The 19,932-nt window shown below is 38.5% G+C and overlaps 2 protein-coding genes across 2 annotated transcripts; one reads left to right on the forward strand and one right to left on the reverse strand.

Moving 5' to 3' along the window:
* Positions 1–856: 856 nt before the first annotated feature.
* Positions 857–4,929, forward strand: cav4a (caveolin 4a). The gene is made up of 3 exons (XM_068315946.1): positions 857–1,130; positions 1,526–1,713; positions 3,237–4,929. The coding sequence occupies exons 1-3, from the start codon at positions 912–914 to the stop codon at positions 3,385–3,387; spliced, it is 558 nt and encodes a 185-aa protein (XP_068172047.1). The 5' UTR covers positions 857–911; the 3' UTR covers positions 3,388–4,929.
* A 4,334-nt stretch (positions 4,930–9,263) lies between these two features.
* oxtrb (oxytocin receptor b) lies at positions 9,264–13,845 on the reverse strand. The gene is made up of 2 exons (XM_068315306.1): positions 12,874–13,845; positions 9,264–9,520 (listed from the first exon to the last, which is right to left on the reverse strand). Exons 1-2 carry the CDS (start codon positions 13,796–13,798, stop codon positions 9,264–9,266), a joined length of 1,182 nt encoding a protein of 393 aa, XP_068171407.1. The 5' UTR covers positions 13,799–13,845.
* Positions 13,846–19,932: the final 6,087 nt, after the last annotated feature.

Below are 19,932 nucleotides of genomic sequence, written 5' to 3' on the forward strand. Positions count from 1 at the left end.
ATTTTACATTACATGTGGGATATATATATATATATATATATATATATATATATATATATATATATATATATATATATATATATATATATATATATATATAAGGTATAAAGGACTTCAGGTGATGGATCTTGGTTCAGTCATACAATGACTGATACATTTTGTCAACAAAAGGTGTAACTTTGTCATGTTTAGTTTCCCCTCCTATTGTTTGATTTGTGACGGTCATGATTTTTATTATTCCATTAAGTAGATCAAAACAACCTGTGTGCTTTTAGCTATTTGTGTAGAAATCAGGTGAAACAATCTAGGGAGATTATATTTGCATGTTAGTCATGATATCTGATGCCTTTAAAATAATCTTACTTTGTATATGAGCAAGTTTTAGATCAGTGTAATGCAGAACAACATGGAATCATTGAGATTGGCTACTTTTATGAAAACTCCATTACAGACCAGAGAGAGGTGGTGTTGTCTTGAAAGTCAACTTCCTCTGACTGAAGAAGGCTTTCATTCATTTAAAATAGGACTTTAAATCCTAGAACCATTACGTATCATTTTTTAAATTCAGCTGCGGGTACATTACACTCTCATTATTTGTTTGCTATAATGTTTGGTGTGTCATTCTGGCTCAGTGCTTGTGTAATTACACCCCATTTGGATAGATTGTAGTATACAGACCCATTTCCCATTGCCCAAAACTATTTATATCCTCACCAGATCCATCCCAACACAGCATAGGAAAATGATCTTCACTTGAAAGGCCATCTGCAAATACCATCCAGGGCACTGTAACATTCCAAATATATCCTCAGGGTGCAGCCAGCATAGGGGTCCGGCCAGTAGTCTCAGTGTGTAGGGGAAGGGACCCACACTCACCCTAAACTGGGCAATTGTGTTGTCCTCACGTTTGTATGGACACCATGATGAAAGGAGAAGAATCAGAGGAAGTAGAGATCGACTTGGAGGACTCTGATGAATTTGATAATGAAGAAGAATCACATATGTTGTGGAAGGCTCCTTTTCCGCTGGAGGAAGAGGAAAACATTCACACATCAACAATGGTGGAAATCAGTGACACCAAACCTCTGATTAACGTCAGAGATCCCCGTGGTATCAACGATTGCCTCAAGGTATGTAATTCTTACACAGTGTGTCTGCTGAACTTAGATCATTTATGCATGTTACACATGCACTTGAATAAGCAAATAAAACCCTCTAAATTAGTGGCATGCAAAACTATGAAGCTGAGGGTTGATTGTCTATGTAGGTTCTCAGTTATCCAGGTCATTGTTATCCAAAGCTGTTAAAATCAATCCACTGGACTTTTAAGAACGTTTATTGAAGTTGTTTCACCTCTCATCCAAGAGGCTTATTCAGTTCAGAACTGACTAACTTCCAGTGGATTGATTCAAACAGCTTCGGACTGAGGGTTGATTGTACTGCCCTCCAGTGGATATGATTCAATCTGACAGAGATATGATTGTTACTCTGCTGCATCAGCATCATTCTGTCTTTGTGTCTCCAGGTGACATTTGAGGATGTGATTGCTGAGCCAGTGTCAGTGCGTAGTGGGGACAGGGTGTGGATCTGGAGTAATGCCCTGTTTGAGGTGTCAAGGATCTGGATCTACAGGATATTTGCAGTGCTCCTGGCTATACCTTTGTCAATATTCTCTGGCATCCTGTTTGCCATCCTGAGCTGCCTCCACATTTGGTAGGTTTAAAACATGACTTTCTGCACAATAATAGGGGTCAGTGTGTAAAAATATTCTCTTTATTGGTGTGAAATTTGTTTAATTAAAACAGGAGCGTGAGTTTGTTTGGAGCAATCATGTCCCAAAATAAGATGTATTCTTATCAGTGGCCCCGTGAGCCTGTGGTCTTAGTTCTTAATGCTAATACTAACATACAATTTTGTCCACCATAACAATGCTAAAATTATGAAGATAAGCAGGTATAAATATCTCAGCATTTTAGCATACCAACAGTTGTTCAACAATGAAGTTTAAAGAAAATTGAATATCATTGTTTTGCAGATATTTCAGATTAGAAAGCATATAATTGTACAAATCGAATTCTGGAACTTGTGATAAGCACAGGATCAACACAACATTTTGCATTATCATCATGTGAATCATCTGGAACATATTTTCTGCTAGCATGCCTAGACATTCATTCATCGTTGTCTGCTTGGTCTTCTAATGGCGAGTCGTGGGCAATCAGCAACAGCCACAAAAAATAAAAGACATACCTCTGCTAAAGTTCCACAATCACTTTACTGGAGGTAAAAAGAAGAACATTTTTCCAAACAGTGGGCAAAAATTGTGTGAATTGACCCATGATCCAGGTGGCGGCCCCTGGGCATGACCAGATGGAAAATGATCATAAGGCTCCAGAACAGTTCTGTGTTCCCTGACAAAATGAAGAGCGTTTGCATGCAACCTTTAGATCAACATTTACACATCACAGTCAATGAATTTTAATGAATGAATGAATCTAAAGAAAAATTATGTCCATTATCAACAAGACCTAATACATTAGGAACAACGCCCAAACGGATTAGACCACTCTCTGCTGCACTGATTTTGACCACTGTCTTTGTTTGACTCTATTGACGCTCCTTTACCCGACTCATTTAAGCCATTTTAGAACTATGACTCATAGAACTATAATGCTAAACACAGATTTTTACCAACGAAGGTTCCACACCTTTCAAGATTAGACAGATTAGGTTCCAGTTACTTTAAATTTTAGCTCTCTGGTATCAATGCATATAATTATTATATGCATTGACTTATTACTATACTTAATATAGTAAGTATAGTTATTACTATACTTACTATAGTAAGTATAGTAATAAGTCCATTGTCTGTAAGATGACGGTTTTTGATACAAAAAGAACAGCCATTAAAAAAAAAGTGTGTTTAAATTTCACATTTTACTACAGTGACACATATTAAAATGAATGTCTATGCAGAGGAAACACAGGAAGAGTGAAATTACTGGGAAAAACCAAGAAGCTGTTATATTTTGATATGACTAAAAAATTACAATCTATAAATTTTAATTTTAATTCATTGAAATATTAAAAACAACTTATAAATCATCTAGGTTTAAGGGAAGCTTAAGACATCCTGTGAGACCACAAACAGAATGATCAAAAATGGTCTACAAGGCTTAGTACCAGTTTGACTGGGGTGATGTCTTTAATTCATTTTGCGTTCCTTTCCATTGCAGGATGGTTGGACCGTTCATCCAGTGTATTTCTACTGGCACACGCTGGTTGCAGAGTTTGTGGAAAGTTGTGCTTGGTGTCATTTTGCGTCCCTTCTTCTTGAGTGCTGGGAGATGCTGTGCAGGCTTCAGCATTCACCTCGTCAAAGAATGACATTCACATATCCAGATTTAGTTTATTAAATCTATGAGTACATCAGTGGGCAGCTGGACCAAGTCCAAGGGGTTTTTTGCACCTTTTTAGTGCTGATACATGTCCTTTCAAAATCATGACTTTGACATGATGAATACATACAAAAAGAACATAATTCAATGCTCAACTTCTTCCTCAGCCAGTGAATTAATATTTATGAGACCAAAAAGAGGCGCCTGAGATCAGTGTAAGAAAATGATGCTGATTTGTCAAACAGCAGAAGTGGCTTTATTACAAAGTATAGTAAGACAGTGCATTTCTTCATAGATAGTCGGATTATGAATATGCATGAAAGTTTTTAAGAATATTTGATATACTTCAGTAGGAGTTTTTATGCTGATTTAATGTATCATCTTTGTATTCAAGTTGGTTTATTTCGGATTGGTTTGGTTTGGTTTGGTTGGACTCATTTTCTGCAAATGTTTGACAGAGTTTCAGCTCAAAAACAAAAGTGGATGTGGGATCTAGTTTCAAAGTTTTAAGACTGTTTTTACTGAATAATATTTAATGTTCTTGAAAAAGAGAGAACCATTTAATCTACAGTAGATCAGTGGTTCTTAACCTTGTTGGAGGTACCGAACCCTGCTGGTTTCATATGCTCACTCACCGAACCCTTCTTTAGTAAAAAAAATATATATATTTTTTTTCAAATTTAAGACATAATGTCACCTTTTTCAAAGAACAAAACCAAGACAGAGCATGAACTCATGTGACATTACATACCTGCAAATCAGTGTGACTTCTGTTGTTGTAATTGAGAGACCAGTTCAGATATACTGTACGTCTATTCACCTTGGCAAGTGTTACTCTTATATCATTTTCACAGCAAAGTCTGTTTCTGTTGTTTTCCACGCAGCTTAAGAATGTGTTCCTTTTTTTTTTGCCAGTGCGAGACTAGAGTTGCTCAACTTGACATTGCAAATCATGCAGAATGCTGACTCCCATCAAGTTCCGTTACACGGTACATGTAAATTCATGTTGGACATATTCTACCGACCACTTCCTTTTTTTGCTCAATATAGTTACTATGAATTAAAATATTAAGAAAGCAATCAGATGACGTACCATCAGGACAGGCATAAATCGACTACTGAGTGTGCAAAATCCCATGTAGCACAGGTAGGCTAATTGATGTAGCGTGATCACCTGCAGCCAGTGATGGCTAAGGGGGCCTGTCATCACGAATTGACACGATGTGTCAAACGTACAGACAGTGATTCGTGTATGTTTGGCAAAAATACCAAGGAAACTCTCATGTGGCTTAAAGAAAGAAAATAAAACAGCAAAAACAGCCTAGCCAGTTACCTGACCTGTATCCAATACAAAATATATGGAAAGAACTAAATATCAAAGTTCATAGAAGATGCCCACAGAACAATCACAATTTGAAGACTGTAGCGTAGAAGAATGGGCCAAAATTAGACATGAGCAGTGCATGCAACTATTTTTTCCAGGAGACATCTTGAAGCTGTTGTTACCAACAAAGTACTGAAATGAAATTAAATGTGTTCAATACTTTTCCCTGTGTCATTCCACTTTATTACACACAATTTATGGAGATCTAAAGGTTGATTTCTTTGCAGCTGTGGGTTGCATGGGTTGTTACCAACATTCTAAATCTAATCCTATCCCTCCCTTTACATTTTTCTCTCTAAGGGACAGGTGAGTATGAGATCCTTTGCAGTTGGACCCTCCACTGAGTCAAAATCTTCTAAGCAACTGAATTATCCAGCATATGACCACAGCAGGAGAAGAACAGCTGTGCATTCCTGTTTATGAAGACACAGCTGGAGAAAGGAGCCTTTCCTCCATATGTGCCATTCAAGCATGACATATGCCCTTTCACTTCAGTGATAATTTATTCATACATGTAATTAGAACAGACAGCATTTGCTATTTATTGTTCAGGGTTCTGCCGAGGTCACACACATAAATCTTGAGGCATCAATAGAGATACAGGGAATAGTCCATGTGGATTTGAGTTGGATTAAGTATTTCCTTGGGTGGTTGATGGAATAGGCTTAAACCTGCCAGCAGTTACAGTTTGGACTGTCAGTGGACCCTGCTGCTAGTGCCTCGTCCTCCATTGTCAGTGCTTTAGGCCTTACTGTTTGCTTGTCTATTGTTGTAGCACATCTGGACTATTGTGTCCTGTAATAAGAGCGGTATAATTGAGTACTGGCACCCTCTTAGTTGGTCTATCAGACCTTTATTTAACTCCTTGCCTAGACAATGAGCAACAATGCACAACATTGATGAGGCTAATGTGTAAGGATTCTAAATTGCTGCACAACAGGCATTGAGACATACTAGGCAAACTGTGTGACATACAGTGTGTCCAGGAGACCAGGTGGAAAGGTATCAACGTTAGAAGTTTAGGAGCAGAGTTCAAGTTGTTCTATCATGGTGTAGATTGGAAGAGAAGTTCTCTGCCAATCTAGGAGTTATCTTGAAAGAGGAGTTTGTTTGGAATGTCCTGTAGGTAAAAAGAGTGTCAGATAGAGTGATGAGTCTGAAGCTAGAAATCGAAGGTGTGATGTTCAATGTTGTTAGTGGGTATGCTCCACAGGTAGGATGTGAGCTGGAGGAGAAGCAAAAATTCTGGTTGGACTTTGATGAAGTGATGCAGAGCATACCTAGAAGTGAGAGAGTTATCATTGGTGCAGACTTCAATGAACATGTCGATGCAGGAAACAGAGGTGATGAGGAGGTGATGGGCAGGTTTGGTATCCAGGAGAGGAATGCAGAAGGACAGATGGTAGTTCCCTTTGCAAAAAGGATAGAAATGGCTATAGTGAATACTTGATTTCAGACGGGTGACCTATAAGACTATAGGTACGTGCACACAGGTAGACTACATTTTGTGTAGACGGTGTAATCTGAAGGAGTGACTTCAAGTAGTGGCAGGAGAGAGTATAGCCAGACAGCATAGGATGGTGGCGTGTAGGATGACTGGTGTTGAGGAAGATGAAGAGGGCAAAGGCAGAGCAGAGTGAATATATTGGTAGAAGGATGCTGAGTTTTGAACTGCCAGGCTGGAGGCCTAGAGGAAGACCAAAGAGGAGGTTTATGGATGTAGTGAAAGAGGACATGAAGGTAGTTGGTGTGAGAGGAGAGGATGCAGAAGACAGGGTTAGATGGAGACAACTAATTCGCTGTGGCGACCCCTCAAGGGAAAAGCCGAAAGGAAAACAAGAAGAGTAGGCATTTAGACACATTTTAGAATACTAGATTATTTATAAAACATCCAATTCAAAAAAGTTCTGTGATGAATATTTATCACATTTATTGTCGGTTTCTGTACAAAGCTGATGCTGTCTTCTTTCACGATGAAAACACAAACATGAAAACTGGTAAATAATGATTTTTCAATGTTTATTCTATGATGAAATCAGCTGCACAACAAACACTAAAATATATATTTTTAGAATGACACAAATGGGTTCATTGCGTTGAAACAGGAGAACTCAGAACTACTGCCTGTGGTTGTTGCTCCAAACCACTCTGTTTTGCTTGTCAACCTGACAGGAAATATAAATATAGAGAACTCTTAAAACACATTTAATAAGAACAGAGTGCATTTTGCCTGAACAGGATTTTAAAATTCCCCCCATTTGTCATAAACATTACTTTGAATGGTTGAAAGAAAAGAAGCGGAGTTAAGTGTAGCAGTGTACTGTATTAGTAATCAGTGAAGCCACAAGGGGGTAGCATTGATACAGATTGATCTAAACTACATTAAATGTTGATGTAACCAGAAAAGTTCACAAACTGATTACTACAACCGTCAAACTAAAAAAGAAAAGATAGAACAGACTAAAAAGAGTTTACACTTACAATGTGAATTTCATCATGGATGATAAAAGACCCAAACTTTGTTTCATCTACACAACATAAAATTCTGCTAAAACATAGATACCAGCCTCCTTTTTTTGAGAAGTTTTCCTCATAAATTTATTTCCCTGTCTTGCTGTGAACTCAACAGAATGTCAAGGGGTCCTATTATGAAAAACACATTTTTTCATCCTCTACATTTACATAGTGGTCCTCCCTAACCCGACCAAATCCTAGAATCTGGAAAATGAACACTTCCTGCATCAATAGATATTTGGAAAATTTAATTAAAGCAGCTTTAGCTCTTCTAAGTGATCGGAGCACTGCGTGTATTCACACACACAAACACACACAAGAATATTAGAGAAAAACTTACCGGTGAAATCCCTTGTTTCATTAGTTTCATTAGCTAAGCTTCCGTGTTATCCACAATCTCTCACTGTCTATGACGATTGTTGGAAAACACAACTTTAATTATCTCACCAGCCGGTCTCATGTTTACACGAGCAACGAGTCTAGCACCAAAAAATAAACCGTTATATCATGAAAAACAAGAGTGCAAAACACAAGATGAATTAGAGCGAAATACGTAGCAGTGAAGTTGCCGAAAGTTAAAAAAATTCCAGACTATGGCGATTTATCATCTGTAATGCAGGCGCACGTAAACGAAATGCACGTGAATGCGAGGGGTAGGGAGGTGTTGATAGAGGCAGCTCAGACAGGGGAGGGAAAGTGGTGACAGGGCGCTCGCAGGCACGCCCATTAACACCGAGCATACCAGAACGTAAGTGATTTTAACCATATTCAAACAAAGATATTGAGGACCACGGATGACTTTGGGGCAAGACATTTCAAATACAGTGTAGGTGGGCATCTGGCAGCTGAATGACATGAATTAAAAAAAAAAACACACAATATGGGACCTTTAAATCCCACCTTTTTGGTCAAAAGTTTTTCTTTTAAAAGTGATTGTACATGTTGGGCAGGTTTCAAGATCACAGACTAATCACCATTACAGCAGCAAAGACCACCAGCATATGTAATTGACTTTTACAGACAGATGGGATGTCGCCATCGTTTGACCAGTTTCTGGAAGACAGTATCATTACAGTTCTGGACTGGCCAAATTAAACCCCAGAGAGAACATGTGAGGACTCAGCAGTAACTCCATATGCACTGACTGGAGAGTGAGCCGCCATCCCTCAGGACGACATCCTGATGCTGTGTCAGTCCATCAGGAGGAGGATTACTGCTGAGGGTACATCACTAATCCCTGATGACGTAAAATATTGTTTCTTCCAGTTGTGCTTATGTTTGTAGTGTTCTACGTTCTGTCTCATTGTTTTAACTCAGTAACTTAAGAAAGAAAAGTAATGTAGTGATAAACAAGATACAAATTATTTTCATACAACCCAAACTACACAAGCAAACTTGCTGATAAAATGTGTGCATCTTCAAATCTCTTAAGTGCATTTTGTTATGATGTTATAAAAGTAAAATTTGCCTTAAACTCGAGTGGATATAAACACAATAACACAAATACCATTCAAGCATATAAAAACTATGTTTTAACCACCCATGTAATACTATAGCATTGAAATGCTTCTACACAAAATAATGCATAATTTAAATGAGTGAACAGTCATTAACCTGTTTGAACTAAACCAATCCATACAGAAGTAAATGTGTGAATTTTCGTACCGTTAAATATCTGAATTACTGCATTTCTTAAACCATAATTAAAATGATGGGATAAGAAAACACTGATGGAGAGAGGCTTAAAACAACATTAAAATTATAGTTGCTTCTACATAAAAATGGAAAAGCACCAAGCTCAAAAGGAAAGCAAAGACATTTTTGTGATAGTTTGATATTTTCTGCACATGACATTAATACTGTCTCCTCAGCTCGGTGTAATCCATGTTGCCCTGGTCACTGCAGTAGCTCACTTAAATGCCTGTTTACTCGAGTACTGGAAGCCTGGATAGCGTTCAGCTGGCTCTTCACTGTCCTGCTCCTCCTGTGCTGGATGTGTTGGTGAGGCTCTTCTGGCTGCCGGTGTTCTTGCAAGTAGCAGAGCTGCTTTTATGCCTGCACTGTTCATCATAGCTGCTGGAGGACGCTGTTAGGTACTGTCTGCAGCAACAGAATATGTTCTGCATCAGATCCTGGAACAGGTGACCGGCAAAAAACATGTAGATCCAGGGGTTGCAGCAGCTGTTGAGACTGGCCAGCAGCATGGCAATGATGAAGGCCATGTCTATGGAGACATGCAGAGAGAAATGCACATTTTTGGGGAATAACTGCATAATTACAAAGTACTGTATTACAAAGACTATGTCCTATTCTGCATTTAGAGATAAAAACATGTAAATGAAGAAATTGGTGTTTTTTTCACACTTTTACTGTCATGAATTAAGATCAAAACTTTGTCTTCAGTACTGATCAATAGAGTTGGGACAGTGTGACACAGGTAAGATGGAGGAAACATGTAAGGGAAAATATATAGTCTAAAACCCATTACAATTAGTCTTTTCACTGTTTCATTGAAAAACACACATAAGCTATATATAATATCACGAGCTTTCTCATTTAAAAAAAAATCATATCCTGTCTGTGATACCTTGTCTCTTATCCATGCATACTAGAATAAGTTTCAAGTCAATCTAGTTAAGTCACTAGCATGGCCTGATAACTATTGCATGTATTGTGATTCTTGTTGGAACACACACACACACACACACACACACACACACACACACACACACACACACACACACACACACACACACACACACACACACACACACACACACACACACACACACACACACACACACACACACACACACACACACACAATAAATGGCTTCAGGTAGAAGGGGCTGGGTGACACAGTGCCCTCGTGGGTGGTAGGAAGGCCACCCACGAGGGCACTGTGTCGCCCACAGTTCAAGAACAGGCAATTAGGTGAACTTGTGAGTTGAATCCACCCATCCATCTCTTAGGTGTGAGTGTGAATGGTTATTTGTGTTTCTATGAGGGTCTGTGATGAACTGGTCACTAGTCCATAGCCCAGGGCATACCATAACTCCACCCCCACCCCCCCACCCCATGACCCTACACAAGATAAGCAGTCACAGAAAATGAATGGGATGTCCTGCATGCAGAAAACTTATTTATTTATTTACTTATTTATGTTATTTACTCATTCATTCAAATGATTCCATTTGCAATGGTAACACAGAGGGAACATCTTTTGAGGAGGGAAGTGAATGAATGAATGTTTTTTTAAAAGTCTTTTTTAATGTGGAGAACAAAAAATTGGAGCACACTGTTTCCTATTCTTTTCCCCAAGAGAAAAGTATTTCCCTTAAAAGCGTTCTGACACTTCATAGTGCTTTGTTTCACTGTGAGAGGTGAGAAGTTTGCAGTGTCTACCAAACGGCCCATCAAAATTTAATATACAGCATAAGTCAAACATCAATTCGGAGTTCCCTTGAGGTAGAAATACCGCAAAATGACTTAATACAAATGTCTCCCCACTTTCTTTGGCTGCCTGCTATAAAACAAAATGTGGAAATATTGGCTGCTTCTCTGTAATATCATGATGTAGAAACAGAATGGAAAAAGTCAAAGAAGGAATGCAATGATAAGTACAATCACTCTATTAAAGATAAATCTGAGCATAAAAAGTTAAACAAACATCGTGCAAGTTCACGAACAGTACAAATGTCTTGTTCACTCTCAGGGGATTGTTGTAGCTTGTTAAATTTAGTGATAAGAGTGCAGAGCATATATTTGAAAAATATTAATAGAATGGCTCTCAGTGACAGGATTTGATCTGTAGATGAAACATAAACCTCTCTTTAACGCAAAGGTGAGAATGAAATGAAATGAAATTTGAAATGAACATGAATTTGATCCATATCATTCATTCATTCATTCATTCATTCATTCATTCATGCATTCATTCATTCATTCATTCACTCACTCACTCACTTATTAATTAATTAATTAATTAATTAATTAAATCATATCATCTTCAGCTGCTTATTTGAAGTAAGGATCACAGGTCTGCTGGAACCCATTCCAGTTGGCATCACGAGGTGCCCTTGAGCAAAGCCCCCTCTACAAGTTGCTCATTTGGGGCACACCATGAAGGAGCTGCCCGCCACTCTACCTCCCCCTGCATGCCTACAGGCCCCCTTGTGGTTGTGTGTGAGTATGTGTGTGTGCTACAGGGGCCTGTACAAAAAACTAACATGTATGCATGCAATTGAAGTATTGCTAACTAGAGTGTGCTCTTAATTTCCATTCGGGAATTAGATTAGTATATTAAAAAAAATCAACCAGGCGAGAGCAATTTGGCATGACCATTAAATCTGAGCTGCGTGTTTCTAGAAGTGGGGGTGGGGGTGGGGTTGGAGAACCTACAAATTCCACACAAGAAGTCCTAGGAGGAATCAAACCTGGGAACATTTGTGCTATGAGACAACAATGCTGTGCTGCCCTGCTTGCTTCTGATAACAAAAGATATTGTTACAGACTTGTAACTGAGATCAAACTGTTTTTGACAGTATGTCAATTCATCCAGGTGTCGAGAATGTCTTATCTTTACTACTTATTCAGCAAAAGTCAAAGGAACGACACAGTTGTTCAGTTAAATGTTGTCTTCAATGAAAAAGTATCAAATTAGTCATGACATGAACCTGCTTCTATGTTCCAGGGGTTGGTTTTCATCATTGAGAAGTCATATTATACATACTTTGTTATAGTTCCAGTTGCATAATGATGCTTTCGGGGTAGGTTTGCACTCTCTTTGTATTTTCTAGTTTTAATTAAAATTATTAACAACTTCATTACAGCAACACTGCTATGAATGTCCAAATTTTCTGAATATATATTTTTGTTGGTTGAGAATATTCTGCTTAATTAGAAATTTAAGTGAGCTTATACCATGGTTTAGTATTTTAATTTCTTATAGTAATCAATCATTTATTACAAACTATGTTCAGAGGACAATGTTAATACTACACATGAAAACTTAATCATGCATTTCACTAAATAACAAATTGAAAAATAACTGAAGTTGCACAAAGCTGCTTAATCATGATCGACTTGGTTTGTCATTTGCTCAGCATTTTTCAAGACATCCTAAAATGTTATGAAGGTTAAATATGGAAACAAGTTTTTAACCCCCCCCCCCCCAACAACAGCCAAATGAAAATTACATGCTGTAATACTGGGGGAAAACATGTTTACAACTTCTGAACTAATAATTACTGTAAAATGAGTCTCTCATTTATTTGTGTGTACGTGGGAAGTTAATGACCTTGGTGCTGACTTCAGGTTAGAAGGATTGCTCATGCAGAGATATTCTATGAAATGGAAAATTATAATTGCAATATTTTTTTTGAAGAAAGAAAAGAAATAACAGGATTTATGGTCAATAAATTGACTATAAGTCAAAGATAAACTCCAGCTGTGGTGTCAGTTGGACACCACAGCTAGTTATCAATAAACTAGTAAAACAAAGTTGATTCTGGTAATGCAAGGTATTTATATCACAAATATTATTCAAATTTCATTGCTTATAAAACTCCTTTTTACCTTCTCTTGGTGCAGCAGGATCCCACGCAGACCACATCTGGACAAAGAAGAAGGGTGTCCAGCAGACAACGTAGGCAAGAACCACAACAAATGTCATTTTCACTGTGCGGATCTTTGCTTTAGAAATGAGCCTCACACTGCTCACACCAGAGAGGGGGTGAGCGCTTTTAGAGGGCCTCGTATTTGGGGTCAGCAAGTGATGCCTTTTGGTTTTAATGTTGAAATTTTGCCATATTTTAAAACATATCAAGCCATAGCAAATGCTTAAAATTGTTACTGGGAAAATATAAATGCTGAGACTCATCCATGTGATGTATGCTTTGACTCCCCACGGCTGCATAAAGTCCCCCCAGCAGTCATACACTCCGTCCCCGACCTCCTTCAAAGAGAATATGTACGCTTGAGGGCTGCTGAATATCAAGCTCAACATCCAGGATGCGATCACGAAGAAGCGGTCCTTTCTCTTCTGCACTGAGCGAAGGGGATGGCAAATTGCCAGGCACCTGTCGATGGACATCAAGACAAGCATGTAGGTAGACGCAAACATACCCACAACCTGGAGATATTTGACTAGTCTGCACAGCAAATCCGGCCCATAGAAGCGAAATGTGATGTCCCAAACGAGTTGGGGTAAAACCTGGAAGATTGCAACGACAAGGTCTGCGATACTCAGGTGCTTCATGAAATAATACATCCGAGACTGGTTGTGTTTGGCGGCGTGAATAGCCCACAGGACGCACAGGTTGCCGGTTAAAGCGAGCAGAAGGACCAGGACCAGGACGGTAACTTCCACTTTGGCCACATCTTCGTTTCGTTTCAGCGGATTAACTGTGGTGTTTGCTAAATGACTGTCGTTTCCACAGCTCGAGTTGCACAAAGAAACATTGTGCGTCCAACTGCTTTGTTGGCGCAAAGGGTCCTCCATCGTGCGTAAAAACGCTACTTTCGTGCAACCATTGGTGGCATCACGAAACAGTTCAAGATCGTTATCTACTATGTGGAGGTTTGTCAGTTTTGACCGAATTATTGTCCGCTCCTTATATTAAAACAAGTTTTTTGTGCATCCATAAGATTACTTATATTAAAAAAAAATAAAACAAAAAAAGTATCTGTAAACAAAATGCAGGTCTTAACTTTTACTGAAGCTTAGTTATTTTTGGAACTCGAAGCACTGCAGTCCTCTTCACACGCTGCTGCGCTGATGTCTGAGCGCTGTGGGCTATCTCAACCATCTCAGCAACCTCCTCCCCACATCTTATTTTCATCAGAGAGAAGTTGTCTCTTTTGGGGTATGACCATACTGCATGCATGATATAACAGCTTTTGACCTTATAAACTGTAAGATAGCGTGTCAAGTCAAGTTTTGTCTTTTGGGTGATCCACAGCATACTGATAAATTTAGCATCTGTATTATTGGAATTAATCCACTGTTCAATTCAAAAAGAAGACATTTCCACTCTGATCCGGATGATAACAGCTGGACCCATTATCTTATGTAAGTAATGAAGAGCTGTCCACAATAACTGACCCCTGCAGCACAAAACGAGTTAGAGGGAGTTTTGAAGGAAGGAGATTTTCGTTAGAATGAATGCAAGCACAAACACTTGTCAGTTGAAATAAGAGATAATTGGGATTATTAAAAAATACATCATCCATAAAATTAGTTGTTACACAGTATTTAAAGAGGATGTGGTCAAGTAAGATATCTTGTTTTGAATTTGAAACTTTGATTTATTCATTTTGTTTTTTTATTTTTTTGTTCATTCCCACAGTAAATATATTCTGGACAGAAATTATACAAAATGCATTAATAAAAAGTTATATAAACACATAATAAGGATAGTGTGTGATCATGTAAAATAAACTACAGGTAAGGGTTTTTGTGTATCGGTAGCCATAATCAACGGGTTGTCAGTCGCCTAAATACAAACCTAAGTCTGTGAACATATGTAGGTTTGGTTTTCATCACAGACATAATAACCAGAAAATGACAGAATATGACTAATTAAGATTAATTAAGAGTTTATTCATTGCATTTCCATATGGTCCCGTCTTGTGTAATCGGTCATTTCCATTTTAACTTTTCAGTGATACTAGAGACTTTATGATGGACAAATCTAAATTGTTTTATTTCCTTTCTGCAGCACCTATTCCCAAGTGATAACTTGGATTACCTGATAAAATGTGTTTGCCTATATGAATAAAAAATATATACACCAATCTAGGTAATTCTAGCACCAAAAACTGATAATCTGATCATTAAGTCGAGACAGTTTGTGCAACAGTGAAAAAGTCTTCCAGATGAACCTCAGGTGAGGAGTTTATGGTACAAACTTTGGACAAATTGGCCAAAATACTGATCCACACAATAAAAAAGCCTTAAAAGTAAAACAGTAGAAACAGAATTTAATAGATGGTGGAGCATATTCCAGGACATATACCAGGTGTGTGAGACACTTCATTTCTTTCAATCAGAGGGTGTAAGCTGTTAGACTTTTGTTTGTAAGTCTAAAATGCATGTAAAATGAATAAGGTGATAAACCTATTTTTATATAATAAATTTTACATAATAATACATAACACTCATAAAGTTCAAATTTGATTATATTCTTTGCTCACTAAGAGTAAAAAAAAAACCAAGTCTGTGGTGTTTGATCACATATGATTGATACTGTAGCAACACACTTCCCACTGCTTTTCAGTTCAAGTAGTGCAATATATTGATTGATGTGTCAATAACTATTTACTGACTGAGCTAAGACTAAAACACAAACCACAACTGCAAGGCCTGGGACCAGCTCTGGCACTGATTCTGGTCCTAACCTCGACACTGTGAATGACACCAACTCCACAGAGCACTGACACTAGCTTTGCACTGGCACCTCCTCCAGCACCAGCACTGGGACCTGCACTGGCATTGACCTACACTTCTGGACCAGAAAAAGCTTTGTCCTGTCACTGTTTCCTCACAGCAAGTGGGAGCTCTGGAGCGGTTCATATTAAGAAACTTGCAGATGCCCTGCCAAGCACGTCGGGGTTTGCCTAATTGAGGTGTCCCTCAACCTTTTTGGCGTAAGATGCCTTCGCCCGCTTGATCCCCTTCTTCGAGTTTGATCTGGCTGAGCTGTAAAGCTCCATGTCTCTAGACCTGAAGGCAGTGTCGTGCCCTTAACAGCTGTTCCACCTCACTGGTCATCCACTGTTTCCAATTTTGATATTGCCTAACCATTTTCTCTTCACAGACATTATCCATGCACGAAAACAAAGCAGTGGATGTATAGTTGTCCAGGTCCTTTTGTGCAGTGCTCCCTGCCTTGTCCAGGTGACAGTAGACATGTTTCAGAAGGTATACGATCGCATACTCTACTCCAACGCAGGCCTAGTAGGCACATTGCAGAGGTTCCAAGAGTGGCTGTACCACTCTTGGGTCGGTATGCTCTAGATCAAGTCTTTCAAGGGTCATCCTAATAACTGTCGGGAGACATGGCTTATATTCTCTCCTCTCCATCCTCATCTGTAGTCTCCTCCTGGTTTCTCTCCTCCTGGGTCTCTCCTCCGCTGATTTCATTTTCCCCTGTAACCATGGTGAGTTTTTCCTCCACAGCTCCAAGCCTTGTAGGCTTTGAAACAATGTTCGTTGCCTTCTGTTCAATCAGCTGACAATGTTGACACAGAGTTGTTGCACTTGGCTGACTAAGAGCAAAACAAAGAACTTCTAGGCAAAAAAATAAAAAATAAAATCCAAAAATCTGAAAACCTGCGTAATTATTCTAAGGAACAGTTATATAATTAAAATAAGATAGAAATACAGTAATCCCTCGTTTATTCGCGCTTCAAGATGCACGGCTTCACGACATCGTGGATTTTTAGTAGGCAGTACCATACGCGCATGGTATTGGCTGACAACATCCGTGTGTGTGCTGCGTTCCACAACTCACGGAAAGCAGCGCACTTCCGTGTATTAAAGAAACACTTTTCTTTAATACAAAAGTGCCTTAAATAGTCTATAAAAGTGTAGGAAAGGTTAATACAGATACAAGGTGGTGTAATATCCTAAACGTTTAAATTACTGTAAATAATAAAATAAAAGTTGGTCGCTATATGGTGGTCCTGGAACCCATTAACTGTGAGCAACAAGGGATTACTGTAAGTGAGAAATAAGTAGTAATAGAGTTAGAAAAAATGTAAAAACACACTGCAACAAAAACATTTACTTGAATTGATAGTCCATAGGTGTGAGTGGTTATTCTTTTGTGTAGCCCTGTAACGTGCTGGTGATGCCTCCAGGGTGTACCCTGCCTGTCATACATAGTCAGCTGGAATAGGCTCAAGCAACACTTGTGACCCATAAGGCAGAAAAGTGGCTGAAGAGAAGACAATTACAGTCACCTGATCTCCAAAAAGATGGATGTATGGATAGAGATCATCTATTTTGGTTAAAATTCATTACAATATAAAACCTTCAAATATGGTATGTTTTTCATTTGCCATGAAGTGGCCACTCATTCACATGAGTTTACTTCAGTGAACACACATAGAGTGATAACGAGAAATGTCAAAGAGAGAAGGTACACTGGAGTTTTATTCATCTATAAAGGACATATTGCAGCATTAACAACTTTGCTGCAGCAGCATATCAGTGACAGCAGATAAAAAGAGTAGATAATGTACCGAAAAATTTCCCAAAGCAGTGCTTAATAATTTGCTTGAATGTAATTTATTTAAAACAGAAATACATGATTAAATAATGATACTGGGGGGAATATTCCCCAAGTGATATCAAGAGTAGACACAACTAACAAATAAGGACAAATTTTGGAAAAATCACTTTTTTATAGTATGTTATATGATTTTCTTTGGCCATCTGCTCTGGATCTGGGAGATGCTGACTGAAATTATTAAATTTGCTGAACGTTGGGAGCTGATAACATAATTTGTATTTTTTCTGTATATTTGTATTTTTTCTGTCTATTTTTTTCTAGGTTTTCTATGTCTCAGCGATGCAGAAAAGATAGAAATAAAAATAGAAATAAATAGAAATTCTTTCAATTCCATTCAGAGTGACCATATATATTTTCATTTTCGGAAATGTTTATGTCTAACCAGAAACTAGCAATACAGTCCTTGTGTCAAAACAGTGTTTGTCTGTTTGTTGTGTTAGAAGAGAAGACTTTGGAGATTGTCAGGTATCAAATGATGTTCTGCCTTGTCCTATATGTTGCTGATAAAATCTCCACTGTGTGAATATTGCAGGCATAACTATTTAAATGAAAACTTGTCTTGTAGGTTTAATGAAGGTTTGGATTAATTATAAACATTTTCCAAAAAAATTTGCTTGCAAGTGCAACTTGAAGGTACTTTAAAAGTTTGTGGAAGTTTAGCGACTCCTGATTGGATGAGAGCTTTGTTAATAGGCTGTGAGAGTGTTCACTCTGTAATGTAATGTTGAACAAAGAGCAGGCGAAGGGATGTTGAACATCTCCTTAGTCCAGCAAAGGAGTCACAGACAACAAGGACATAAATCAGCATCCAGCTCTCTAAAAATGAGAACTGAGACTCAGATCCCAGATAAGGTTTCCTCAAATGTGATCGAGGCTGACGTGACAAACAACCCCCAGGTAGTGATTTTTCCCAAGCAATTGAAAAGAGAGATGGCCGCTTAAAGCAGAACTTGTTTCCCATCTGAATGTTTAGTTGAAAACACCACTAAACTTTGTGGGCATAATCTTGTGCAGAGGTCATAATGTTCCCACAAAGAACTTGTCTTTAACAATTCATTGGGGATTAGAGGGGATGTTTATTGTTTTATAGCATACATTACATACATTACAATGCTCCGTTGCATTCTTCGCCTGTCTTATTTGCAGTGCAGAAGACATGCCCACCCAAATGACACTGGCAAATTTGTATACAGCTACATGGCTAAATCCTAATGTTTTTAAGATTCTGATCAGAAAGCGTAAGTCCACATCCAAAATCAATAGAAATGTAAGGGTTGCATTGTAAAATGTGTAGAAGCTCATCTCAATCTGTACATCACTTAATTTCACTGGTATTCGTAGTCCACATTTACTATTCACCTCGCTCTTTTTGTCAACCCATTTTTGTCCACACAACTGTAGTATAACCTCACTGTAGCTGGTTGCCACCCCACAAACAAACAATTACATAATGTCCAATGGAAAGCACGGGCACCGTGCCAACAAACAAAGAAACATCCTACCTCCTACATTGATCATAAATGTGTGGTTTTCAACTCTGCCAGAACAAACTGCTATACTGTGCACAGTACAGTAGGTTACGAGACTATTTATAAATGTAGTGGCTATTTTGATTTTACTTGTCCTGTCTGTCAGTGATAACGAACGTTAGGGAAGATTTTCACTTGAAGAAGAAGTAGAGGAGGAGAGTGTGTTCGGAGGAAGAGAGAGAAGAGAAACAGAGTAGGGACGTTGAATGTAGGAACTATGACAGGAAAAAGTGGAGAGTTGGTTGACATGATGCAGAGGAGGAAGGTAGACATACTATGTGTCCAGGAGACCAGGTGGAAAGCTAGCAAGGCTAGAAGTTTAGGAGCAGGGTTCAAGTTGTTCTATAATGGTGTAGATTGGAAGAGAAATGAAGTAGGAGTTATCTTGAAGGAGGAGTTTGTTAGGAATGTCCTTGAGGTAAAAAGAGTGTCAGATAGAGTGATGAGTCTGAAGCTAGAAATCGAAGGTGTGATGTTCAATGTTGTTAGTGGGTATGCTCCACAGGTAGGATGTGAGCTGGAGGAGAAGGAGAAATTCTGATTGGAATTTGATGAAGTGATGCAGAGCATACCTAGAAGTGAGAGAGTTGTCATTGGTGCAGACTTCAATGGACATGTTGGTGCAGGAAACAGAGGTGATGAGGAGGTGATGGGTAGGTTTGGTATCCAGGAGAGGAACACAGAAGGACAGATGGTAGTTGCCTTTGCAAAAAGGATGGAAATGGCTATAGTGAATACTTTCTTCCAGAAGAGTCAGGAACATAGGGTGACCTATAAGAGTGGTGGTAGGAGCAAACAGGTAGACTACA

The sequence above is a fragment of the Antennarius striatus genome, chromosome 5 (genome assembly GCF_040054535.1).
Source record: "Antennarius striatus isolate MH-2024 chromosome 5, ASM4005453v1, whole genome shotgun sequence".
Taxonomy (NCBI): domain Eukaryota; kingdom Metazoa; phylum Chordata; class Actinopteri; order Lophiiformes; family Antennariidae; genus Antennarius; species Antennarius striatus.

Coding starts and splice junctions, on each gene's coding strand:
- cav4a (XM_068315946.1), top strand. CDS start 912: ATGGACACCATGATGAAAGGAGAAGAATCAGAGGAAGTAGAGATCGAC. Junction 1,131..1,525: donor GTATCAACGATTGCCTCAAG/GTATGTAATTCT, acceptor TTGTGTCTCCAG/GTGACATTTGAGGATGTGAT. Junction 1,714..3,236: donor CTGAGCTGCCTCCACATTTG/GTAGGTTTAAAA, acceptor TTTCCATTGCAG/GATGGTTGGACCGTTCATCC.
- oxtrb (XM_068315306.1), bottom strand. CDS start 13,798: ATGGAGGACCCTTTGCGCCAACAAAGCAGTTGGACGCACAATGTTTCT. Junction 9,521..12,873: donor TCCTGCTGCACCAAGAGAAG/GTAAAAAGGAGT, acceptor ATGTCTCCATAG/ACATGGCCTTCATCATTGCC.